General features: G+C 38.5%; 1 protein-coding gene across 35 annotated transcripts in view; it reads right to left on the reverse strand.

The window, feature by feature from the left end:
* LOC310897568 (dystonin-like) overlaps positions 1–27620 on the reverse strand; it is a 298423-nt gene that overhangs the window by 88582 nt on the left and 182221 nt on the right. For 27 of the 35 annotated variants that reach the window (XM_083831319.1, XM_083831327.1, XM_083831332.1 and 24 more), the window contains 18 exons: positions 25093–25181; positions 23946–24081; positions 17483–22819; positions 17127–17273; positions 16747–16962; positions 16424–16570; positions 15127–15360; positions 13135–13287; positions 12474–12707; positions 11926–12207; positions 9568–10113; positions 7920–8096; positions 5122–5245; positions 3113–3321; positions 2535–2852; positions 2196–2362; positions 1328–1484; positions 187–313 (listed from right to left, as the gene is read on the reverse strand). In XM_083831319.1, the coding sequence (XP_083687445.1) occupies positions 187–313; positions 1328–1484; positions 2196–2362; positions 2535–2852; positions 3113–3321; positions 5122–5245; positions 7920–8096; positions 9568–10113; positions 11926–12207; positions 12474–12707; positions 13135–13287; positions 15127–15360; positions 16424–16570; positions 16747–16962; positions 17127–17273; positions 17483–22819; positions 23946–24081; positions 25093–25181 (8800 nt within the window). The remainder of the gene's footprint in view (positions 1–186; positions 314–1327; positions 1485–2195; positions 2363–2534; positions 2853–3112; positions 3322–5121; positions 5246–7919; positions 8097–9567; positions 10114–11925; positions 12208–12473; positions 12708–13134; positions 13288–15126; positions 15361–16423; positions 16571–16746; positions 16963–17126; positions 17274–17482; positions 22820–23945; positions 24082–25092; positions 25182–27620) is intronic. The other 8 variants (XM_083831325.1, XM_083831324.1, XM_083831323.1 and 5 more) reach the window with 1 other exon arrangement.

Below are 27620 nucleotides of genomic sequence, written 5' to 3' on the forward strand. Positions count from 1 at the left end.
TAGTTAGACATAGCTGAAATGAGAATCACAACAAACGATGGTCAGAGTAGACATGGCTAACTGACTTCTCATGTGCCATAATATTCAGAAACCTAATCACAGGACGCAATACATGATTGATTTATTTATTTAAGGACTTTAAAAACTCCTTAGATGTTAGATTTACCTGATTATATGAATGCATACCTGATTTTGCAACTGCTCTCAGTTTTGCAGGAGAAGTCACAGCAGTAATCAGATTACACAACAACGTTCCTCTGCTATTCATTTTCTGCACTTCAGTTGCTTTTAACGTCCATTCATCTTTTAAATTCTGGTTAAGAAAAAGCGACAGTTGTTCATCGCAAAACTGAGTTCAGACTTAAAATATTTAGTGTTGAGAACGGAACAACCTTGTTACTTGGGAATCCCTGGTAGTACTGTATTGGGTTTACGTGGCAGTTTTGGTAGGCTGGGAGCTGCAGGGGTGTTTTCTGGGAGAACAGACCAGAGGCTGCTCCCATGTCAGACACAGCCAGTTCCAGCCAGCTCCAAAATGGCCTCGACTGAGCCCATCAGCGATGCTGATGGCACCTCAGTTATAACGTATTTAAGAAAGGGCAAAAACCGTTGTGCAGATATCCAGAGTAGAGCCCATGCCACAACAGTCGGATGTGCCCTGAAGGAAGCTGCAGACAAGGGAGAGCCCACGCAGGAGCTGGCTCCTGGCAGGAGCTGGGGCCTGTGGAGACGAGACCAGACAGGGGCAGGCTTTTTGGCAGGAACTGCAGCCCATGGGAAGGACCCCACTCTGGAGCCAGGGAAGAGCGTGAGGAGGAAGAAGTGGCACAGACAAAGTGTTATGAACAACCCTACTTCCCATACCCCTGTGCCACTTGGGGCAGGGGAGTGAGAATAGTCATAAGTGAAAGACTGAAGTTGAGCCTGGGAAGAAAGGAGGGATGGAGGGACAGTGTTTTAATTTAGTTTTTGTTTCTCAGTATCCTACACTGCTTTTAATTAGCAATCTTTTAATCTTTCCCAAGTTGAGCCTGTTTTGCCCGTAACACTAATTGGTGAGCGATCTCCCTGCCCTTCTCTCAACCCAAGACCTGTATTTTCTCCCCCTGTCCTGCTGAGGGGAGGGAGTGAGAGAGTGGCTGGGTGGGTGCTTGGCAGCCAGCTAAGGTTAAGCCACCACATATATCCAAACATGCCAAGGAAATGGGAATGTAAATGCAGACTGCAAGCTCCTTAGTCCCCATCACTGTGGCTGCCTATGCCTTATGTTTGTTCTTTGCCCTATTTCCTTTAGCTGTGTCTAGCTGCTTGTATCACAGTGTCTTACCAAGGTATCTTCCAAAGGCTTCTTTAACTCCTCTGTATTCAGAGAGGGTTGTGCTGCTGGAATACGTTCTGTTGTCTCTTTTATCCATTTCTTTAAAGATTCCACAAGTAGCTCAAAAGTATCCATTTCTTTCTGACAAGATGATACGTCCTCTTCTCTAGAATATTAAAAACAAAATAAGTTCAGCACTGGATGTCAATATTCCTTCTGATAATTAAACAATAGATGTTATCAATCCAATAATGCCATTCCTGAATTCAGAGACAGCCTCAACGCTGGCTTCAAAGACTACAGACACAGATCTGTGAGTTTTCTGTATGAACAAAAAACATCCGTCTTTGTGGCATTTTGATAGAAGATGCATAGATGATTACAAAGTAGGTAGAAAACTAAGCTGTCTTGTGCTTATCCATCTAACTGGAGATGATAAAGTTACAGCGGTACCAAGGAGAGGCAAACTCTTGTCAGAGCACTTGTAACTTGCTTATCTTCTAACTGAACATGAATTGAACCTAAAGTGGTATGTTGGTAGGGCTGGTGAACTAAGTATACTCAGTCCTGTACAATAAAAGCAAAGACAGTGTTTCAAATACCATCAGATCAACCCTAACTCAAGGAATTGCATGACTAGAACAAGTAGCAAAATAAATACAAAGAATGCTTAAGTGATGAAAGCAAAACAGGCTAGATAGACTAGCTACAGATGTATTTCCAAACAGTTGTTTTTTTTTTAAATGAAAAAGCCTCTCTACTCTGAAGTTAAGTGTACTCTCTTGAGATAGCACACAAGTGGATAGCAGTCATCATAACATTCACACAGTATTATTAGCCTAGGAGGTGGAAACACTTCAATAATTGTTTGACTTACTTTTCTTTTACGGTCTCCTCTACCTCTCTGAATTTTTTTGACAAAGCATTTACTTTTTCTACTACCAATGCTTTATCCCCAGGAAGAGCGTGCAATGAAAGTTCTTCGAGAAGCTGCTGCAAAACTTCCAGGTCTTTCTTATGTTGTGCCAATTCTACACTAGCCTCCTGCAAGACAGAATTATAACAGAATTATATTCTTCATATTAGACTCGGCAATTGGCTGTTCAAAATTAAATGTGATTTTTGACAACCAGCTGAAGCTGTGAAATAAGCATGTCTTATTTATAGTTCAATCACTTAGATACACACGTTGTATACAAATGGACTGGTACAGTACCTGCATATACTGAGATACTTCACTAACATCCTTTCTCGGAGCCTCAGTCTCACTGAGAGCCTGGTTTTTCTCATCTAGGAACGACTGAAGTTTTTCTGTCAGACCTTCAAATAACTCCACTTTAGTCTTCAACTCCTCCATTTTCATAAGCTTTTCTTTATGCTTCTTACTTGCTGCAGAAAACCGTCCTGCAAGTTCACTCATTTTAGCTTGCAGTGAGGATGCAGTGGATGGATCTGCTGTTTCCATGAACTTCTTCACTTTCTCATTCATAGTGTTTATACTGCTTTGGCGACCTGCAATGTCTTGTTCTAGCATCTGAAACAAGCAAAAGCCACTCTGTATTGCTTATAATTAAAATTTAAGAAGTGGAACTGGTCCACCATATGAAGTAATACAATAAATCAGTATAGCAGGACCATCAGTCTAAATCTATTTCAGCTACAAAAATCCTTATGCAGTTTCAGTTCATGTAACAGTCTTCTTTATTAAGTATTCTGAGCCCATTAAAGTAAGATTTTAATTCTTTCTGAAACCTTAACTTCAAACAAATATTTCTTTCAGAGTGTGATACTTACAATGCTTTTACTAATGATATCCTGAATAGCAGCAGAATTCAAAGGCACTTGATCTTTTTCTTCAAGGCTCTTTTCAACACCTTCCATCCAATCCAGCATTTCATCCAAACCATCCTGCACACTTAGGGATCGTGTCAGAGTTATTTGGAGCTTCTCATTCCTTTCATTCACAGACTTTGATAAATTGTCATATCTCTCCACAATATCATCTGATAAAGAGAAAATACATTTCAAAGTTTCCTTTAGCCAAACTAAACTTTTAACTCATTTTATTATTTGTCATCAGGTTAAGTGTGAGTCAAAAATTGCCTGTATCAGAAGTAAGCAAAACCATCAGCTGTATTCAGTAAAAACATACAACACAACAAAAGAATGGAATCAGACACAGCCAAGAAGCCCATACGACAAGTGAAATGAGGGAGCAGCTTACAGCTGTGCTCCCAAATTTTTAGAAGTTGGTTCCCATGCAGCTCTAGCTTCTGGCAGCTGTTGACTGCTCCCAAGAAATAAAATAACGGTATTAAGTGAGCTACTCTACAGCTATGTCTCTTATGTTATTGTTAGAGCTGAATGGCTTTTCTAGACAGTTCATCAACACGCTGGGGATAACCCTCTGAAAGTTACAAGTTCCACATACCTCCTATGGAGTTTCATCACCAACTCCAAAGATGCAAGTTTTTTTATGGTGTTGCTGAAAGTTACTTATGGGATTCCAGTACGAGACAGAAATGTGATATACACACACAGCATTCAAGCCTCAAACTGTGATGAATGCCATGCTGTACTAGTTCTCACAACTGACAGGAAAGAGTATTCAGTGTGGGTGGCAAGGTTTGGTAGCAGCAAGGTTTTGGGGGACTGGCCCAAGCTTGATACAGCCAGTTCCAGCCAACTCCACAATGGACCTGCCACAGGACACAGCCGAGCCCATCAGCCACGCTGATGGCACCTCTGGGAAAATGTATTTAAGAAAGGGCAAAACGCCGCCCAGGAGTGAGAAGTGAAACAAACAAACAAACAAACAAAACAAAACAAAGAAAGAAAAAGAAAAAAGAAAACCAAGTGGGAGAACAACCCTGCAGATACCAAGGGCAGAGAAGGAGAAGGAGGAGGAAATCCAGGCACCAGAGCAGAGATTCCCCTGCAGCCCAAGGGCCACAGTGGAGCAGGTATCTTCACGGTAGCCCATGAAGGACCACAAGCAAGTGCAGGTGGACACTTTCTGAAAGAACTGAGGCCCACAGAGAGACCACACTGGAGCAGGCTTACCCTGAAGGACTATAGCCTGTGGAGAGGTCCCAAGCTGGAGCAGGGGAAAAATGTGAGAACAGAGCAGCAGAGATGGAACTGTACGGACTGACCTCCCATTCCCTATCCCCCCGCATAGCTTGGTGTCGGGGTAGAGGAATTGGAAATGAAGGGGTGAAACTGAGTCTGGGAACAAGTGGGTGGGGGGAAGGTGTTTTAATTTTTTCACTTTCTCAACCCACAAGCTTTTCCATAATAATCTTCCCCATCATGTTGAGAAAGGAGAGTAACAGAGAGGCTGTGGGGGCATCATGCAGCTGGCCAAGGACAACCTGCCACGGAAAGTTACTTGAAATCAGAAGAAAATAAGTTCGGCCAAGCAAACTTCAAATAATTGGTTGGAAACAGATAGCTGGAGTCACATTCCTTGAACCAGAACATATCCTTTCCCAATGGTAAACTTATGATCCTCAGCAAATCCCTAACTCTGACACGCTCATCTGTAACATGGGAATTAAACATAATCCCTCCCTCTGAAAAAAACAAGTTAAAAATAAAATGACAGGTTTTAAGTGAAAAGCACATGATCAAACATAGGAGACAGCACAACAAAGGATTTACCATGTTGTAACAGCTTATATCTCAACAAAACACAGACGTGAGCAGTGACACAGAGATGTGGAAACCCTGTATTTTGTCTCTTCTGGTATCTGCATGCCACAAGTGATAAAAATGGGTATTAAGAAAAGCAAGCATTTTACCCAGTGTTTTCTGAATCTCATCTTTGTCTGGTGTCAACTCTCCTCTCGTATCCAAAAGCACTTCAGCAGCTTTTTTAAGTTTTTCTACAGCAATTTGGTGGTTAGACACTTGTCCTTGAAGAACCTGCAAAATTCCACAATTGTCAATTATACTGTTCAGTATAGGTACAACATGTAAGGCTTGAAATATACCACACAACCTAAACTTAGTGCTGGGAATAAACTAACTTAATTTGTGACCTCCCCACAAACATTCACCACTGGCTTTGACTAGTCTTGGCCTTCTGGCCCTTGTTTTAATTTATTCACCATCTTTTTATCTTCTGTCCTACAATACACCTCTGACTCAACTGGTTTCTTGCATGCAACTTCAAAATGTGTCTTTCGGTTAATTGTTTTTTAAAGACCATTTGTACTGACTCAAGTGTTATTCATAAGAAAAATAAACTTATTTTTCAATTCAGCATCAGAGAACAGAGGGAAAAACATACAGTCAGCAGCAATTACACACTAACCATCAGTTGTACTAACAAAGGATCAGGCTGATATTGTAGCACCAACATGAATACCTTGAAAAAAGGGCATCATCTTTACAGTTTTTAAAACCTCCTGGAGCCAGCAACACTGAATTTTTCCTAGGTTTCTCCCTCCAACCAAGGAACACAGGTTTAGAGACTACCCCAGCTATAACTTGTTCCAGAGTCAACAGAGACCGAATCAACTTCTGAAAGTGGCTTTCTCTCTCCGGTGTATAAAACCTGTTTAGGGTGAACAGTCTCTAAACTACTTCAGGTCTCTGTGCTAGTGTGTATGACGTATTTTTGTCTTGATTCGCTTGAACTTTGCAGAAGTCCAAAATGAAGGGACCTCTCATTTTTTTCTGATACACACTAATGCTATGAACATACAATTCAATCCCATCTGCTATGCTGGGACAAAGAAGTCATGTCAGTGCATTCAGCACTGGTAGCCAGAGCACAACATTATGCCAGAACATAGTGTATCTTGCTACCCTGTTGACAAAATAAAATTCAGACAGACCTGAAGAGAACTTTTCCTTACACTAGTGAAATATACTGTACTTGTACAGAAGAAATAAAAGAGAGAGAAAAAAAAAAGGCATACCAAAAACGTTGCAATGCTGGCAGAAAGCAAGCAAACTTATGCCAGAGGCACTGAAGATTATTCTGAAGAACAGTTAATCCCCATAAAAAGATTAGACTCCACCATACTGCCAAGGCCTGTGTCTAGCTGGATTATCAGCTGCATGTGTTGGCTAGAAGGGACAGCTTTAACTTGCAACACCTGACTTCTTCAGAAATTCTCTTTGTTTTGCTTTCATTAATTGTCTTCCTTTCTTCAGCCTCCTGTTTTTTCTCTTCCTTTGAATCTTTTGAATCCTTGCATCTTTGTAGTCTCTCCCTTCTTCCCTGCTCATATTCAGAGTGCTCTTTTGTGTGGCAAGTAATCCATGTAGGCATTTCATAAAAGAGCCCTAATACTCACTCCTTTTGTATTACTTGCATGAAAATTGGCATTATACAGGACATAATTCGTTTTGGCATAAGAAACAAAAGTTTAAATGGAGCTTCAAATTGTAATTGGTGTTATTTCTACCTTTCTTGTGCTTGGAAGTACAAATGCACCTCAATTGTTCCAATGTCTTGGAGTCCAAAATTTACACTTCTATTTATGAAAGAACTGCTAAGTTTCTTAAATCTTACATAATTACTATATTTTTTTTATTCCTGTGACGTGTCATATACCAAAGCGTTGAACAATTCCAGTGGCAGATTTGAAAGATAGCATGTAGTAAATGTATGACTTTCAGACTGTTTTAAGGGAAATAGTTAAAGCATCCACTTTCCAAGAGACATTGATTACTGTTTGTCAATAGCAAACATACCAGACCTGCATAGAAACTCCACATAGCACAGATCAAACAGCAATGAGATGTGGGAACAATAACCTTGCTTACTGAGAAATAAAGAATTTGCATTTTAATTATAGTATAGATAATAGAATGTGTTTATGAAAATACAAGAGTCAGTTCTAAGATAACAGACTGTATGAAACTTTAAACAAGCCACTTTACACTTGGGTTCCTAAAGCCTCCCGTAAGCCTACCCTTTATGAACCTAACTAGCAGTTTACCTTCACAAGCTCCATCACTATCCTGTCTTGCCTATACTAGGATCGACATAAAGTTGTGAGTTACTTCCTCAGTGGAAAAACAAAAAAACAACAAACACCTGTTTTTCTGTGAAGTGCAAATTATTTTATATCTGCTTTTAGTGGGGCATGTAGTGTTGGTTACAACTGGAGAAAGTAAACAGACTAGAAAAACTGTGTACTGCTGATCCAGTACGATCCCTTACTGGAGATAATGCAGTAAACAAACATGAATAGAAAAAAGTAAGAGTCACACACAAAAAACAACATATGGTCTTCTCCATCAGGGACCTGGTCACAAGCCCTACTGTGACAATGAACTGGAATCACTAAATCCTTTGTTAGTTCAAAAACTTTCCAGATTTCACCTACTATTTGCTGAGTGATATGAAACACATCTAGTTTTCATTGCTGCTAATGGCATCTTGGTCCCTCATTTTATTTTCACCCTAGTTCTTTTCAGATAACACACTAGACAGCTGAATTTGAGAACTATAAAAGTTGCATGCAGACTTGCAAGGCAAGAATTTGGCCTACAGCCACTTGGATTATATTAGATTATCCAGTTTTTCTGACAGAAAGCAGTTCTTTTTAGGACAGAAGAACTGCTTTTTAAAGCTTTTTACCTTCGTTTCTTCCAGTTGTCTTTGGAGATTTTTGGGATCCACTGCAATTGGCTCAGATAGTTGTTTGTTAACAGCTATTTCAGAGGCCTGAAGACCCGACAAAAGTCCAGATGAGGCATCTTCATAATGCTGGTATTTATCTGCCAGGTCCTTAAGGTTATTTCCAAGGATGCTACACTAAAAGAGCAGAAAACAAAAAAGGAAATACTCAGGCATTGTACTGTGTGTTGTGTTTCATAACAATCTCACTGTCTTACTTTCATTTCCTGAAATACTGAATTATTTTTTTCCTGTAGTCATTCCACTGACTAATAGATTTTTGAACGCAGGTAAGACAGTTGGGCAGGCTAGACAGTTCTTCCTAGTTTGTGCTCCTCAAGCATGATTTATGATCAGTTCAACAATACAGTCAACAAACCAGAATTTAACCCATTGTACCAGAACAGGAAAAACTTTAGGAAGACTTTTTGATCCGCCAACTTAAATATTCTTTATCAGCGCCCTGATGCCAAAAATCTAGCCAGTAGAAGCTAGAAATTTTCCAAAAAAACAGAAGGTATGTGCATATTCGTTAAAATACAGAGAACAAATAATTGTTTTCATAAATATCTGCCTAACAAATGCAAAGCGATATTGCTCCATAAGGCACATACGCTTTGTTTTGGCAACTTAAGGATGTCACCTAACCAAGTTCCTATTAGATCGATATGTTAGCATGCTCCCAAAATGAACACAGTGAATCATCACATAAAGAGGCCAGTGGAACTCTGTTTCGGTCTTTTCAGAGATGGTTTCACATAAAGAATCTGACTGTACTGAGTCCTAATATTTATAAACAATTATGTTAATAATATTTATAAAGTGTCTTTAAATATTTATATTTTGAACCTTAGATACGCTGCATTTTAGTATTTACATTTGGTACTTCAGCTCCACCTGGTGGGAAAATATAGAATGCACTCAGTTATACAGCCAATTAAGAACTGATTAGATTCGTTCAATATACAAGCCTATAAACTCCTGTATGTGCACACAAATGCATAAATATGTTACTATTAAATACATAATATATATGCAGTTTAAGTATATAATACGTTAAATATTTTATTACAGACAACAAGCCTTTACAAAAGGCAAAAAAGTTCCTGCAAGCCTATCTACAACTTGGAAGATCTCGCTTTTTAAAAGTCTGCCCTTCAAGTTCTTGATTTAATAAGACAAGTCTACTTTGTGTTGGTTTTGCTCTTCATAGTTAGGGTCAAATATTTAAGGTATCTCTATTATGTCTGCTAAATGTATATATGTAAAGGTTAGAATTTGGCAAATTGACCAAAGTGAGATCACAAATAAAGCTGCTCTAATAGAATTTTTATGTGGATAAAACTAAGTTCTTTGAAAATTTTGCAATTAAATCTTTACATTCACACTCAAACTAAACACAAAGTAGAAAATTTAAACCATTCAGACTTTAGGTATTCTGGCACTCAACTAATGCAGACATTGTAGAAAAGCCTCTTGTTCTGTTATCTAACTTGAAGAAACAAAGAATTTACAACTTCCCACAGTAATTTGTTTAACCAATTAGCCCCTCCTTATGCAAACTGCCAAAATCATAGCAGTCTTTCCTATTTGGTATGAATAAACTTACCTTAGTATAGAGAGATTTAAAACGATCTGAAGCACTATCCAGTTTATTTTGCACTTCAGCATAAGTAGCCGAAGTATCAATACCATCTTTGTCAACCTTGACACCATCTCTTTTGCTACATGACCTTGCTGCGTCCAAAACTCTTTGTCCAGAAATTGTAATATACCGTAAATCACCTTTGTGAGATATAACGTCTTCTGAAAAACTCTTTTGCCTTTTCAATTTGACCATAATACCACTGAAGTCAGAAGCACCAGCCTCCAAATTGTCGAGCTCTTGTTCTGCCTGCTGCAGCCAGGTTTCAAATTCACTATAGTCTGTATCAAACTTCTCAAGTTCTTCCCTCAGAGAATGAGTCATCTTCATTTTCCGTTCAGATTCAGCTAAAGCAGTCTCATACTGAGCCTTCAGCTCTTTCATGTTCCTTTGCATCTTCTCCTTTTCTTCGGGGGAAAGGTAGTGGCCTTGCTTCTCAAGTAGTGCCTGAGCAGATTGAGTTGCTATTATGACAGCCTGCTGCTGTGAAATAATTTTCTCATGTTGAGCCTGCAAGAAAAAATAATTATGACCAGCGCCTTCTCAGATGATTCCATTAGACAAGTACTGTCTTGAAATCTCTGCTGAATTCTGCTTAGAAATGACAAGTAAAAAAAAGTCCATCAAAATGATTAAAAGCTTTTAAAATTTTCCTGTTATTTATTAAAAACATTTTCTGACTAATTTAAGTGAAAGCTTGACTCCTGGTCAGCATATTTCTTTGCAGTTTCAAAATTTTAAGAAATATCTGATGGTAATTTTAACCAGATATACAGTCCATGACCAAACGGAGTATCAAATACCACTGGATATATAATTACACAAACACTTCCTCCTATAGCTCTAGAAGACAACTCTGTGTAGTTAAACTATACATTATCAATCTCTTTAGTTTTGTTTTTCTTCCTAATAGAATTTATTTGCTTATTACTTAATACTTAGGATGGTGTGCTTAATGTAATCATTTTTTTCTGGTTCTCTGTCTCAAAATTTAATAAATTAAGTATCTGAAGGTAGGCAACTTTCTAAATCAGAAATGTTCTCCTTTCTGTAACATATACTGTAGCGAGCATTTCAAACCAACAGGCCAAAAGGAGTGAAAGCATCAAACTTTAACAAGAATTCAGTTATTTCCTTCTGATATTCTGAGTGAACAAACATTCTTATAATCTGATTGAACAAATGTATCCGAAGTTTTTTTATTTTGTTTTTCAATTTCAAGAGCCGTGATTCTTATCTAATATATCCCTAAAACAGGGCCTTTTGACATTAAAGATCTAGCCATATTTTGCACATGTAAATTGTTTCAATATCATCAGAAAATAGTAGATCGTAGAAACTAGAACCGTATGCTAAATAAAATCCATAATTTAGGTTATGTCTTTCAAAAAAAACACATCTCCGTTCTTGAAGGTCCTCAATTCCCATATAAAATGGCTATGTAAAATAGACTAGTATGCTTCTCTTCTATATCTACACTGGACAATTATCCTGTAGGCATTAGATACAGAAGAGAATTGCGAAAGACGTGAAAGTAAATTTGTTATGAAAACAAAATCAAGTTATTTCATTTCCTTCATTTTTTTTAATAAGAAAGGAAGACCAAAATAGTAACAGCTATCGACATTACCAGTTTCAGCTACACTCCCATCAAACAACATATGGAAGTTTTTGGTTGCTCAACTGTAAGTAAACAAAGGCCATAAAACTGAGCTCTATTATTTTAAATGCCTCCAATTAACTTACCTGGAAAATTTGTTTTTAAAATGCTGCACTGTGGTTTTATGTAACTCATTCCTATGAAGCCCTGAAATAGTGCTTTCCAATGTGTTAAAGGGATAAGAAGTGAAGAGTACAATTTCAGCAAACTATTAACTGTAGCTATTTGTAATCAGTATTCACAGGGAATTGCAGGGGATTAAATTTGGCTACTACAAAGATTTTTGAAAAAATCTCATAGAGGATATGAATTTATGGTGCTGCTTCTTGCATTTTATTACCTGTAGTACTGATCAAAATGTGACCGCACTGCATTAATTTCTCACTATAAAACTTAAAAATAATAGACTCAGCATCAGATTCTCAGAATTTGCCTTTGAAAATATGCTCTTTTCTTATTTTGCAGTAAACAACCACGGTAACATTGAAGAACTGACAAATTTGCAATACATTCTAACTACTGAAATTGCTATCACTGTGCATCACTAACTTCCTAGTGACCTTTCCAAAATCTATTACAGAAAGGGTGTAATTGAATTCACTCAAGTTGTATGAAGACTGACAAGTTTAGCACATCAATGTAAATAAATGCAGTAATAGTACCTTGACTTTCTGATACTGCTGGTTCAGATTATCTTCTGTGCTTTTTACTAGTCCATCCACTTGACTTTCAATGTCTTGCTGAATATCCAACAGATTACCATTGACATCATCCTCCTCTCCTTCCAAAGCCTTCACATCTCCCTCTTCAAAGTGTGTTCCATTCTGTTCTATCGCCTGCTTAAATTTCCTACCGTGCTCTGCTTCTTTATCCACATTTGACAACCAATCCAAGAGATTTTCTATTGTATTTTTACTTTCTTCCAGCTGTTCTATGGCTGCAACCTACAATGAAATTATACACTTTTAGTTCAGAAATCTTCTTTAGGCACTACGTAATATTATATGCAAACAGACCATTTAAAATACATTAACATTAAAAATTGGCATATATATTGCTGTTTATTTTATATAAAAAACAGGAAGCAGTTTATTAGTCACCCAAATTAAATACTTAATCTGTCCTCAGTATATCAATAACAAATTGCAAGACTAATCCCTTAAAAAACATAAAAAGTTTGAATGAAAGTACGAAATGGTTGCCTAAGAACCTTTTCTGTTTCTTGCTTAATTGCTGTTGTCATAGCCTTATCCAGTTCTTTTTTGGACTCTTCTGCCTTCTGGCTAAGGAGCAAACACTTTGTCTTAGCTTCATTCAGTTTCTGTTCAAGAATAGCCTTGTCTTCTTGTGACAACTTCTCTCCATTTTCTTTCAAAAAGGTTTCAGTATTTTTCACAATCTCTGCCAATGTCTGGGCACTTGCTCTCATGTCTTTTTGTATCTCCTTTTGAGAAAAAAAGATTGCAAATAGAAGTAAGTAAATTATTCACCAGATCTTTCTGATTAACCTTGTTATAACTTCTGCTCTGGGAGCAAACACCTTTTTTTTTTTTTTTGGCTTTGTTCAGCAGCTCAATTATTTTTTCCCACGTACACAGTAAAAAATGTGCGGAAGATGATGCTAAAAGGCAAGGTCTCAATAGGAAAGCAAACAAACTGAAAGGACTCTGTTACATAAAGACACCAAGGAGAGTGCAAGTATTACTAGAAGAAAAAAAAAGCACAGAATTGTAACCAACCCCTTGTGCAAAAACTCCTCAAAATGTTGTAAGCAGGTATAAGCATTTCAGTCTTGTTATTCAACAAGGTAGTCTAGTCACTCTCCTCTGCACTTAGTCTTTTTTACTTCATGTAACTAGAATTGTACGTACCTCTTGTTTGGTCTGGTATTGTTCTAGCTCAGCCTTGCTGTCTCCAATAATGAGAGATTCTTGCTGTCCAATGAGTCGATTTTCAGTCTGTCTAAGCAAATCACATATTTCCTGCAGCTTCTCTTTGCATTCCTGCTGCCGTTCAGCCACATCCTATATTAGAGCCAAATACAATTGAACGATAAAACAAAAACTTCCCCACTATAAGAACTAACAGACACTCTAAGAAGAATTAACCTTTGAACACCAATATTGCAAAGCAATCTTTTTAAAAGTATGCTGTAAACATGATAGCAGTGGTACAAAGAGCAAGATGAACATATAGAAGTTATGGATAAACCTCAAATATGTTGTAAGTAAGAGAGACCATGTTTGATGGAATTGCCCAATAGAAGTCTGGCCATGCACATATGTGAAAGATGAAATCTCCAAATGGCAGGAGTGAAAATCCAGTCTCTTAACCGCTTGAAACCTGTGATAAACACTATTAATTCTGCAAAAAGGATATCAAAACAGAGGTTAGTTGTGATTGTGAGTTAGCTTTTGTTGGTATGCATAATATGTTACCTGAATAGAAAATGCTGACTTCTTAAGCAGTAGAAAAGAACAAAACATGCAAGAACATTACTGTTACTACATCCTTTAAAAGTATCTATGTTTCTCCTCTATTTTACATTTCTTTGGCAAAGTATGATGGAAACAAACTTTCTTAGAACAGTAAAATAATACAAAGCCCTCAGAACATTGAAACACCTCTCATTATGCATAAACTGGGGAATGAGGTGGCAACTCTGAAATTTCACCGTACTTCTGTGACAGAAGAGGAGATGTAGTTACACAGCGGTATCTATCAGCCTTCTTTGACTATGAAGCTGGCCTGTTTGCCAGCTGCAGCTATGCCAGCTGAAGAGGTAACTGTACCAACTTGACTCATGGCGCTTCTCAATGCCCATGCCTAGAATTACACATTTAATCATATTTCTGTCCCTCTAGCCTGTCTCAGTCAAAATGAGCTATGGTAGCAAAGATTTAAACAAATCTGGTACTCGCCTATAAAGACCTAAAAAAAAGATCACACAAGCAGATGACATGGCAAATCGAAGGAAAAGAAAATCGTCAGCAAGACAGAAGTAATAAGCAGTGGTGGAATAGTAAACTTGTTCATCAATATAGCTGCAGCCAGAAGAGGACATGAGTTCACTGCTTTATTTAAACAATATTTAAAAGAACTGATTATAATGCCTAAAACTGTACCTGTCCATAATCTAGTATGCTGTTTCTGTGACCTGTGATTGTACCAACGAAAGACAAAAATGACAATTCGCCAAACTTCAGAGGATCATAGAATATCCTGAGTTGGAAGGGACCCACAAGGATCATCGAGTCCAACTCCTGGCTCCTCACAGGAACACCCAAAAATCAAACCCAATGTATGAGAGCATTGTTCAAATGCTTCTTGAACTCCGGCAGGCTCAGTGCAGCAACCACTGCCCTGGTCACCATGTTCCAGTGCCTGACCAGTGAAGAACCTTTTCCTCACACCCAACCTGACCCTCCCCTGTCCCAGCTCCATGCCGTTCCCTCGGGTCCTGTCGCTGTCCCCAGAGAGCAGAGCTCAGCGCCTGCCCCTCCGCTCCCCTCGTGAGGGAGCTGCAGGCCGCCATGAGGCCTCCCCTCAGCCTGCTCTGCTCTGGGCTGAACAAACCAAGGGACTTGAGCTCCTCCTCGTATGTCTTCCTTTCTAGACCCTTCACCATCTTTGTCTTTTGGACACTCTCTAAGGGTTTTATATGCTTCTTATATTGTGGACCTCAAAATAGCACACAGTACTGGAGGTGATGCCTCACCAGATCAATGCCATCTTTGCAGAATTATGAATGTATCTGCAGTGAAACCAAGAAGATAAGAATACACTTAATAGTGCATGCTGGTATTAAAATTCCTCATCCCTAGACAGAAACACTCAGCACACATTTACACAGAAAGGCAAACCTTCTGATCACCCAGCTCTTGCGCTGCCTGTAACTGAGTCTCTAAACTTTTCACTTGAGATGTTATTGCTTCCTGTACTTCCTGAAAAGATTTCTGGGTGGCATTTAAGAGTCTTAGAAGCTGTTTGCTCTGATTAGGAGAAAGATCTTGGGCGTGTTCAGAAATGAAGAACTGAACATCAAACGCAGTGGACTCCAGTTGCATTTTTGTACAGCCAAGCTCTGCAGCAGTGTTCTGTAAATAAAAGACAAGGAAATGGCTAGCAAGGAGGACAAATTCAGTACAAATAAAACATAAATACCACTATCTTCTGTACTTAGCCCTTGTTCCAAAATGCTTTTGAGAGACATTGTAGCCACAGTTAATAAAAATGTGTAAGGATCATTCTGACACATTCCATTAAGGGTTTCTGAATTTGTGTATGGTTCGCCTCTGGTACAGTCCATGTGCAAGTAATAAATAAGATGATCTTGAAAATTTCTTTGTTTTCTCATGGATGTCTGTGAACATGCTGACCTTCAACACTGAAGAATTTATGGCAAGCATGCGCTGACTGAAATGGCAGCTTTGGTTTAAGTTTTCTAGATTCTATATCTGAAGACCTAGAGATGGTAAAATATTTCCTTCAAAGTGTTCCCGTTCTTAACTCCACAATGAGAAGCCCTATTTCCAGCAGCACGGCAAATTCTGCCCACAGTTACATCCTGTTCAGCCCCTACGACAATATAACACATACTGGAACACTATTAAAGCACAGTAAAAAAATGTCATTTTTAACATTCATACATACCAAGGTAATACACACATACAGTAAAATACTGTATGAACACCACTAAAAACTTGATCTGATTTGTTTTTCATAACTCGCTTCAATAAAGTGGGAAATGAAAAGGCTTTTTATCTTTCCCCATCTTCTCTTCTCACATGTAATTGATTTGGAAGGTAGCTAAACTTCAGTATAGAATCCAGCTCTTTTTTTTAAAGATTTAATTGTAATAATTAAAATATCTATAACATAAACTACATTTTCAAAAAAGGGTGAGATTTATTACAACAAATATAAGGAGAACCAATAGCCTTCTCATTAAGCCAAACTCTATTAAAAAATTTAAGGAGAAAAAGCAAATCAACAATACTTTATTAATGGATCATTGAGTAATTGTATTCTTAAGTAATGAGCTCCAAATGTTTGATTAAGCAATAGAGGTTAATGAGCAGCTATACAAACTAGCGAAAAGTTCATAATAAGCAGTAACATTTGCCGGAAGCACCAACATCTGTTATAAAGAATACTTACTTTGAGTAGTTGTAAACTTTGCTTCATATCTTCTATGTCATTAGCATTCACTGTGAAGTCATTCACGATTTTACTGTGTTCTGTGATCCAGTCTGAAAATCTCTGGAGTTTGCTTAAAAGTTGCTGGTGTGATTCTGCAAGCTTAGACTAGAAAGGGAAATTATATATTTATTTATGCCCCCAGAGTCCAGTCACATTTTCTATCATGTTAAATGGAATCAGATGTACTTTATGTTCAGATAAAACAAAACCCTTATTTTTTAGCTGAATTACCTTAAGAAAAGCAAGACAAAATATACAGATATAGAGTGATAAAAACATACCATTTCCGAGTCAATAGCACAGACTATTTGTTTTGCTCGTTTTGAAGATGTATCACAGACCACCAGAAATGCTTCCTGCAAATAGTCATAGCTTATCTTTAGCTCTTTAAGTTTCTCTTTGGGAACATCCTTGTGATTAAACTTTAAAAATTCTTCTGTCAACTTTGTGTCCTTTTTTAGGATAATTGCAAAGGTAGCCAATCCGGATTCAAATGACTACGAAGAGAATATATATAAAATGTATTAAGCTACTATGCAAGAAAGAAATTTAAATCTGATTTATTTTAATTATATTTGAAATCTCACTTTTTTTCCCCTCGTCTGAGGTCTTTTTCTAGCTCCCATCACTGAAGTGCTAGCATAAAGAACACTTTACTGACCTCTAGTTGTTCTAATTGTTCTTTTAGTATTTCCAGGTTGCTACTAATAGGTTTCTGGTTATCTAAGTGGCTTTTCATTTCTTGAAGCACCATCAAATGTTCTCTCATTTTCTCTGTTAACTTGAAACATTTCTGTACTCCATCGACCTAAAAATGGGTTTTAACAATAAGAAAAGGTTTTCCAAATTGGCAGACTGAAAATAAGCAATAAAAATCCTTCTTTTAATTTGTTTTAAATGTATTTATTTAATTTTGCAACCATTCTTCCAGTTTAATTATTCTCTCCAGCAATTAGGAAGATTCATGCAATTCCTTTAACACAGGAAACATAGCACACACCAGCTGCTGTTACTTACCATGCTAGCGAGGTTGTCATCCACAACTGCTTCTTTGCTTTTGTAAGCAGGTTCAGTAATGCCTTTGGAAAGGCTGTCTGTCTTCTCATACTCCTGGTCACTTTTCCAGGCAACAGCTATGTCATCTGCCAATGTTTTCTCTTTAGGAATTTCAGATCCAAACTCTGGTTGTTCTGTGGAGAAAAGAGTACAAAGCCCATCTACTTTGCCTTTACCTTCATGTCCTGTGGTGATGCCAGCAACCTGTGAGCTCGTAAGCAAACCACTTATCAGCTCCTCTAATTTGCTTGTACATTCATCTCCAGATGACATTTGAAAAATCTCCGTAATTTCAGAAGTCCTAAGTTTTGCAACAGGACCTTTCACCTCTTGGTCTATTTCACTCTTCATTTCATTTGGATCATCCATCTTTTGCTTACAGGATTCCTGCTTCAGGATATCACGAAGAAGATCAGGACTTCTGCAATCGGGCCAGAGCAAGGAAAGAGCATCGCTCTCCTTTGGCTCTGTGCATGGTACAGTAACCATTAACGCTGTTCTAGCAGTACTGCTTGTTTGACTAAGATTTGACTCACAAGACATGCTGCTTCCAGGCTGGGTGCTTCTAACCATTGCAAGTAAGTTTTGCATCAGAGTTTTGGTATCAGAGGAACTTAGGGGTTCACCCTCTTCCTTGCAGTAAATATGTCCCACCTTCAATTTCCTTTGTAATATATTCTTTAAGTCTTCCATTAGTGTGTCAGACATTTCTGGTGACTGTGAAAAGCCCTTCTTTACTTGAAAATCTTTGCAAGGTCCTATTTCCGTTTGTAATGATTCCATGGGCATTTGTTTTTTGAAACTGTTTTCAAAGGAAGAAGTCTCACTGGCCAGGAATTCTTCCCCCTTTGTGTTTTTCAGCCCTTCATATTCTTTCTGGTCACCATTATTCAAGTCAGCCCCTATGCTGCTCAGAACTGCAGAAGAAGCATCAGTGGTATGTGCATGATTCCCAGAAGGTAGCACAACGATCCCATCCCCTGATTCTTTGGCATCCTCAGTGCTTCCTAGAGCACCTGCTTTTGTAAGGGTAAGTTCATTATCACTGCTGCTCCTGTTTTCTGAAATGTCTTTATGAATAATGTCAATACTTTGACAGACAACTGTCTCTCCAATGTCAGGCAAAATCTGACCAATATTTACTTTTTCTTTACTTGAAAGAGGAGTTTCTCTATCAGCTTTAGATGCTGATGCATCAAATATTTCCCCAAGACTTTCCATATGTATGGGACTTTTACTTAGCTCCGTAATATCACATTCCTTTATAATATTTACTCTATCTTTATTTTCTGCATGAAATTCAAAACCTTTTCCTATCTGATCATGCTTCCTATTGGTAATTGGATCTACCCGGTCATGAAGTGAGCTATCATCACTTGGATAAGGCACATCTGTGAGGAATTTACTGTCCTTTTGGGATGAACTTGCCTTTAGTTGTTCCATACCAGCCATGTCATTTAATATTTTTTTCTCTGCAAATACTGCTTCTTTTTGTCTTTGTCCATGACTTGAGTGTAATATTGGCATAGTATTATTGTTTTTATTCATGCTATCAGTAAAGCATTCTGAGAGAAGCATATTCATCTGAGTACTTTCATCATCACCATTAGGTTGCTCTGTAATTAGGAATGGTGTTACATTAATGTCAGATGTCACAGTATCATCAAGAATCTGTGTTCTCTTGCTTTCTTCACTCTTACAGGACATCCATTTAGTGTCAAAGGTATTTTCAGACTGAATATGCTCTGTAGTATCTTGTGACATGTGTTTACTTTCAACACAAATCCCATATTCGTTTTCTGTTTTCTGTTGTCTTTCTTCTTTGCTTGTGCATGTAACACCGGCACATCTTTCCTCATAAACATCCGAAGAAGTTTCACATTTTCCCAAGGACAGTTTACTATTTTCATGGTTAGACTGGAACTGCAAACTGTACCCCATCTGGTGGCCTAAAGAATAGCAAAAGTCATCAATATCCTGATTATTTTTGTCACTATTTTCTATGTCTCCTACAGAAATTAACAGCTGCTCATCTTTGTTTTTACACTGATGGTGTGAGTAAAAAGTATCCATTTCTTCATCACTGTCAGAATCAGTATCAGAGTCATCGTAACTATCATAATCAATACAGTCATAATCATAATCTTCCTCCTCCTGTGTTCCTTCAGATTCATCCTCACTGGAGGTGCTTTCTGCTTTCATTTCATCTTCTTCACTTCTGTCTCGCTGTACTTTTGTTACATACAAATTCAATAAAGAAGTGAGGCATCCCTCCTTTGTTCCTTCACTCTCCGGAGTAACTGGTAATTTTTGCTTCTCTCCAAAGCCCCCTCTTCTTTCCCTTTCCTCCTCAGGGACTGTTTCCAACGTTTCAGCACTTGAAGAAGCTGTATTTATGCTGTCAGGTAGACCTATCAGATTTACATCCCTTAAGTAATGGACACTCTCTCCAGCACTAGTTGGAAGTTCTTGAAAAGAGCTGTTCTCTTCTCTCAGAGCTATTAGACCACCCCCCTCCTCTGTTCCTAATGGAACATTCTCTGGCTCTGGTGTATCAACATCCCCTAACTGCAAGGTATCAAAATCATCATCCCCTTGAGGGGTGTCATAGGACTCATCATCATCAATTTGTGGAGAACCATAGACATCACTGTCATCATCATCAACCTGAGGAGTTTCATAGGCATCGTCGTCGTCATCATCAAACAGCGAGCTGTCCTCTTCAGAGGCCACCTCACCATATTCATGCTCCAAGTGGTTACTTTCAAACTGTGGGATGCTATCACCTCCTTCTAGTGATGAGTCAGAACTACTGTCACCCAGTAATAACCTGTCAAATTGCAGATCGCTTTCTTCTACTGCTAGACTTTGTGCTGTGCTGTTACTGTCCCCCACAGAAGGTCCATCGTGTGCAACAGTATTGCTTTCCAACAAAGGCGTCCACTGTATGTCTCTACCACCTTCTAGACAAAGCTTACGCGGCAAATCAGTACAACCCTCCAGAGACAGCCTGCCATGTCTGTAAGGATAGTCCTCTAGGGATGCCCTGTTATGCACATCTGTGTAGCCCTGTAGAGGTTGCTCACTATATCCATTATCATCAAACTGTAGCGTGTGACCACATCCACTACCTGATTCTTCTCGAAGTCTGTATTCATTATCTGCACTGACTGATGAACCAAAACTTCTCTGAAAGTCGTCTTTCTTTCCATTGTCCAGTACCATTCCATAACTGTCAGCTTCTAGTGTGTGAGGCTCATATTCCATGCACCTTTCCATGCCTCTCCAGATTTTATTATCTGACAAGTCATTCACACTCGAGGACTTTTGTAAGGTTTTATCATTAATGTTTTCCTTACACAGACTGTCTGCCAAAAGAATATCCTCTTTCCCTGTTTCTGAAATAAGATTTGGATTTGAGTCATTTAGAAGAAATCCTTCAATGTTTCCTGAATTTGCTTTCTGATCATTATGCTTACACAGCTCTACTTGCGTCCATTCAGAATCCTCCAGAAGACCTTTGAGCACATTTCTGTCTGTGGAATTTTGAGTGCTACTTTCTACATTTCTAAGTTCTGGAGGTTTAGTTAACAACATCTCCTGTGCATATTCTGATTGCTCAGTACCACTAGTATTGCAAACACCTGATCTACACACATAGAGATCTTTTCCTTGTAAACATTTATCATTCCCTAAATCATCAAACTGAATTAACTTTCTGTCATTAGAAGTGCTTTCAACACCTGAAAGATCACCTTGAACATTGCCTGCAACATTACTAAAATGGACATTGTCAGCTGACTTTTGATTAATTCCTATTGGGCTTATGTATTTGTTGCTAAACTCATTTTCATCAATATTGTACGTAGAACTACCCCCTTCCAGCAACATACTGATGGCTTCTTGCAGTTGTCCGTCATACAACAGAAGTCTTCTTCCAGTGTTTGCATCCATATAACTATTTACCATCAGATAAGATATGAATAACTTCTTAGCTTGATCTGTATTACGACATACAGGGTCTTGTGTTCCAGAATCTTCGTGTTCCTCCTCACAGTCATGAAATACAGATGGCAAGAGCTCATATGTTGATAACCATTTTGCAGCATTTTTACAAGGGGATTCTAATTCTTCTACACTGGGCATTTTATCTGGTAAAATCACACTGTTCAGAACAGACACAGTATTGATGTCTATTAACCCTGATTGTGCAGCCTGATCTAGACCGAGTACTTCACAAGTTTCTGGAATGTAAAGTGCAGCTATTTTCTGCCTATCATTTAGTATTTTGAATGCCAGCTCATTTGTTATCATCTCTTGGTGCAAAGAAGTTGATATTGGGAATATTTCACCCGTGTGAGGCCATATTAGTCCAACAAAGCCTCTCTGTGCTTCTAATACCAGCAGTGCACTGGTAGATGATATTAAATTGCATTGTACAGCTTCATCAACAGTCAAGCGTTGGCCTGAATTTGGACAAAGGATTCCACCAGCCTGAACCTGATGCGTGAGGATCCCACAAGCGGTGTCCTGATCTATCATCCCTTGTCTCATGGCCTCTTCCACAGTCAATCGCTTCCCTGAGTCAGGGTCAATTATACCTCCAGACATCATCTGAGCCCCCAGTAGCCTGAACATTGTTTCCCGGTCGATGAGTCCTTCATGGGCTGCCCTCAAAATAGTTATCTTCCTTCCACATTTGAATGTGATTCTACCTTTTTCTTGTGGTTTCACAGGTAGGAGTCTTAACCCTGTTTCTTCATGTATTATGCTTCTATGAACCATCTGTTCAAGGGAAATCTTTTCAGCACAGTTAGGGTCTATGAGATCTTTACAAGTGTCTTTTTCCAGAAGCTTTGCATATAATGTTGGAGAAATCAGGTTTCTCTGGAAAGCACTCTGCAAAGTCAGGTGCTCTCCAGTAGATGGCAAAATCAAGTGCCCACTTGAAAGCTGATTCTCAAGAATCTTAATAGCTAAAGGTTCTGAAATTAGACCTTGTTCTAAAGCTGACACAACTGGAAGGTTTGATAATGATGATTCTGAAATAAGTTTCCTTGCATTATTTAATTCCTGAAGCTGCAACAGAGTCTGCTCATCAATTAAGGCACGAGCTTTAGCTTCTTCCAAATCATAACATACTCCTAATTCTGGAGAAATGATTCCAGTGAGGATCAGCTGATTTTCGAGCAATCTAACTCCAGTGTCATAGTCAATAAAACCTTTTAGAACAGACTGAAAAACTGAAAGGACTTCTCCAGTTGTTTGGTCAATGATACCAGCAATGACATTATTCACCTAAAAAGGAATATAAAAGAACAGCTGTCACTATTTTTAGACGAATCTTAATTATTTTTTAAATTTTTTTTTTTGCTTTTGAATGCATGATAAGCATAAAATCGTGTACTTACCAGGACTGGATGAATGCTGTGAATGTTAGCAGCTCAAACGCGCAAGTGATCTATGTCAGTCATTGAACAGCACACGATGTGATAAAAGGTTTAAAATCAACATGCATCTGTGAATTGAAAACCTATGCTTTGCATACATAAATAGGGTTAGTGAAAGACAATAGAAGAGATGATTGCAGAGTAAGCAAACAGAACATGTACCTGAAAGGCAAATTGTCATGCTCTAAATGTCTGTGAAAGGTTAGAATATTCAGAAACAGTATGTGATTCAAAACAACCATGCTATTCATGTTTACAGCATACAGCACTTCTGTATATACGCTCAACAATATGGAATCAGATATTCTAGCACCAAATACTGCATTTAGTTTGCATGGAAAGTATGAAGTCAGTTTGGCAACATTATTAAACTAATTACACAGACGCTGCCCGTAAATGTATATGAGAATACTCATTTGCAACACTTTTTTGAGAATCCCATATTTATGATTGAGATCCATTAACATATATTCGTAGATCCATTAACAAATGTATTTGCAGTGTCTCACAGTTATTAACATTATGCAGTCCCTTATTTATGTCCAGATAAATTTTAAGAAAAACTGAAAGTAGATCCCTTCTGGGACACTTCTGAGTGATATATTGGAAAGATTAACATGTTATTTTATGGTGTCCTTTTTGCAGCACACACGCAGACTTATATAGCAGTCAGAGAATGGCTTTTAAGAGAAGAGTTAAGAGATGAATGATTTGTTTATCTTTCTTCATGCAAGGCACACGTTATTAAGACTCTTCACAAAAAAAAAACCCTGATGAGCAGAATATTCATATGCACAGATAAGGTAACACACAGTATTTTATACCAAATACACAAAACCATCAGTCAGTTAAATCTCAAGTTCCTTTACACACAGGCAGTTAATTACAGCTTCATCTTTTACTCATCATGTATGGTTCCACAACCATGCACTAACACTCAAGACAGCTTGAAATGTGAGTTTCCATCTTGTTACCTTTTCTTCCATCTTTTCATCATCCAAATACTGTGCTTCCTGCAGCTGCTTCAAAGCTTCATTGGATAATAAGCTGTAGCTCTCCTGGAGGGATCTGACTTGTTTTTCCATTTCATTCCTCTCTTCATCTGTCATTCTATTAAAACAGAAACAAAAAAGGGGAAAGGAGATCTCTTGATAACTTGTGACAGAATCACAGCATGGTTGAGATTGGAAGGGATCTCTGGAGACCATCTAGTCCAACCTGCCTCCTCAAGCAGGGTCCCCTAGAGCACACTAATCAGGCTGAACAGGCCCAGGTCCCTCAGCTTTTCCTCATACAAGAGATGTTCCACTCCCTTAATCATTTTAATAGCCTTTCACTGGACTTGCTCCAGGGGCTCCATATTTCTCTTGTACCAGGGAGCCCAGAACCAGGCACAGTACTCCAGGTGAAGCCTCACTAAGGCTGAGCAGAAGGGGAGGATCACCTCCCTCGACCTGCTGACAATGTTCTTCCTAATGGAGTACAGGAAGCCATTGGCCTTAGCTGCAGGGAGTGATCTCGTTACCTTTAAAAAAAAAGGGGGGGGGGGGAGGAGAAGATTGATAAAAGTAGTCTGAAAAAATATAGTTTAATTATGAGGATGTTCAAGATAGCTACGGTCTGCTTATAGCTACTCAGGAAAAGAGGTTAAAATCATCTACAATTTACTTTAAATGCCTTTGCTAAGGCATTTACCACTTGCATGTGCCTTTGTCTACTTACTACCAATGAAGACATTAATTATCCCAGCAATTTAGCAGTATCTTAAACAATATGATTTTAGATGCAAATGAAACAAACTTGTGATATATAGTACGTAGTACTGATTTGTTAATTATTTTGACTTCAAATGAAAATTACAATCTAACATTTTTAAGCTGACCAGAGGTGCATAAATGTAATCAAATTCTTGAAATAAATAAAACCAAATCAAGCTTTTACCAGAATGGGAAGTCAAAATTATAAAACAAACAAGCAAACAACAACAAAAAACACATGTATTTCTACATATAGCACAATTGAAACTGTCACATGAGAATTTGATTTCTTTTCAAGCAATCAGTACGTACTGATTATAGTAATTTACATTATTTGAAAAATAAAAGCATAGAAATGGCATACTTGTCACTGTGCTTAGCTAAAAATGCTTGAGTAGTCTGCAGAGCTTCAGCTATTTGTTCTTTCTTGGTTGACATTTCATCAAGGGAAATCTGAAAAATAAACAACCTATGTTTAAGACTTCACTATGCATATGCATAAAAAGAGAAATAACGTAATATTTCAACGTGTAACAAAACTCAATAGCGTAGGAACTTGAAATTTTCATTAAAAATAGGGGCTATTCTTAGAACTAAGTTGTATCATATCCATATGGATAAGTCATTACACTAAGCCTCTTGGTAAAATAACCTGTTGGAGTTGGAAAACTGTTCAGTGAGACAAACAGAATTTATTTTAAAATGTTATTGTTTGAAATTTAATGACTTAAAACCACTTAGTATTTGGTACAGTTTAAAGCAAATTTACAAAGATATGCATACAATCGTCACGACCAAGAAGTTGCGTACCACCATAAGAAAGAGTAATTTAAAAAAAACAACACAACCATAGCAGAAGGCCACAGACTTTCATGAAATTCAATGACAGAGAGAAATGTAATATTACTTGGGAAAAATGAATTATTGAAATATTAATAAATACGAAATAGTTATTAATACTCTCCTCTGTCATTTCTGTGTCATCCCCACTCAAGTAATAGTTTTGGCAGAGGAACTTGTAACAATTTAATCTTTTAAGTTTTCTGAGAAACTGCCTGCAGTTCTTCAGACAAAAGCACTACCTTTGATTTTGGTTAAGCAAAGAGAAAGGAAGTACTGAGGGGTGTCCAGTAAGTTCAGTGCAGGTGTAAGTGAATGCTAGTAAGGCGCTTGGGTCCTGTTTTCACATGGGTTGGGACATAACTGATCTTCCACACAGCCTCCCTTTGCATTCAGTACCAGTGACCCACAACGCCACTATTCATGTTGCTTGAACAAAAACACAGACAGAAAGCACAGTATGCATAATATGAGATTATATGAGCAGGATGAGGTAGCAGGTGGGGTCATGGGCTCCCCTTTCCTTGGGGCACTGGCATCACGGCAGCTCCTGCTTGCGCTGTGCCACTACCGGCAGCAGCTTCCCCACCCACTTCATGGCTACACCCCATAGCCCCCAGGCATCTGTGCGAAACATATTTCAGCTAACATTAGCTATCAAAACAAAACATAAAAAGATCAAAAATTAGTTATCAAGTTTTTACAAAACTTGTCTAGGCACCTGTATTAGGAGGCGCCTTTGGAAGGTGCCTTCTACCTCACAGGCCGTAATGGAAACGCCCTCAGGAAATGGCTGCCACCCACAGGCAGGAGGAAGCCCAGGCTGCTAGTCATAGGTTATTTTCTGAGGGCTAAAGCTGGACAGGGAAGATGCCACCTGCAGTCACCGTGGCAGACTGAGATGCTCTAAGTTGCTGGACACTGGCCCAATGCTGACAAGTGGTTTTCATCAAAGCCATCAGAAGTATAAAAAGACCAGAACTGAATGTTTTCTGTCGCTAACAGAACTAGCACTGGTGCCTCAAACAGGTCTGCACTTTGGTAGTAGAGTGAGCACAGCCTGTATGAACAAGCAGCACGCTGGGACTGGTGGCAGGTGGGGACTGCACAGCTGCCATCCTGCCCGATGGCAAGCTTGACTCCTGTACACGCTGCCCCTCTAACTGGCACCAGTGCCCATGACTAAAATAAAAACACAGAACAGGCAGCTTAAAAGACAGGCCAAAATCACATTTGCCTGACTACATATCCAGCCTATACCCGAGTGATGTGTAAAAGACAGTGCTTCATTTCTCTGCTGTGAAGTGGGCAGGTGGACCTTCACTTGTGGAAATCCTTTTAGGTGTCACTAAGCTATTTTGTGTGACAAACCTGGCAGGGGAGCTGATAGAAATGTCATGAAACTTCACAGATGTAAATGCACGGTCAGAGTAACAACTGTGCACAACAACAGATCTACCGAATACAAAGGCGGCATGACAGGCCCCTCCAGCAGCCTGTGGACTACTAGCGTGGTAGCAAAGAGGGCCCAGGAGTATGCATCTGTTCAAAGACTGTCAACTACCACCTCATAAGCCAACCCATAAGAAGACCCCTCAAGATAACTTTTTAATAGCAAATAAAAACAAACCTGGCCCACAGGCCCCTCCTGCCAACTCTCTCCCTCCAGGTGCTAGGGTAGAAGTCACCAGGCTCATTCACTGAACTATGTCAGGACCAGGCAGCAGACCTACAAAGTGCCATCTTGCCAGGACACACTGTCCCTCTACAATGGCTGGATTATGGTATGCAGGGTATAGTCTCTCTAAATTGAGATTTTGTACTGTCAGAATATAACACACTCCGGGAGTGTGAAAGGCAGCTTGCAATTGTTCCTGAGTAACGTGTTTGTGTGAACATTTATCCAATCCTCCACTCACAACAAAATGTGAAATTACATCCTTAGTAAATTGTGGATGGTGATTTGGAGAAAAAAAATATATTTATGGAATATTTTATCATTTTAATCAATACAAAAAACTAAAAAGGGGAAGTGCTATTTTACCAAAAGAC

Source organism: Anser anser, assembly GCF_964211835.1.
Source record: "Anser anser genome assembly, chromosome: 3".
Taxonomy (NCBI): Eukaryota; Metazoa; Chordata; class Aves; order Anseriformes; family Anatidae; genus Anser; species Anser anser.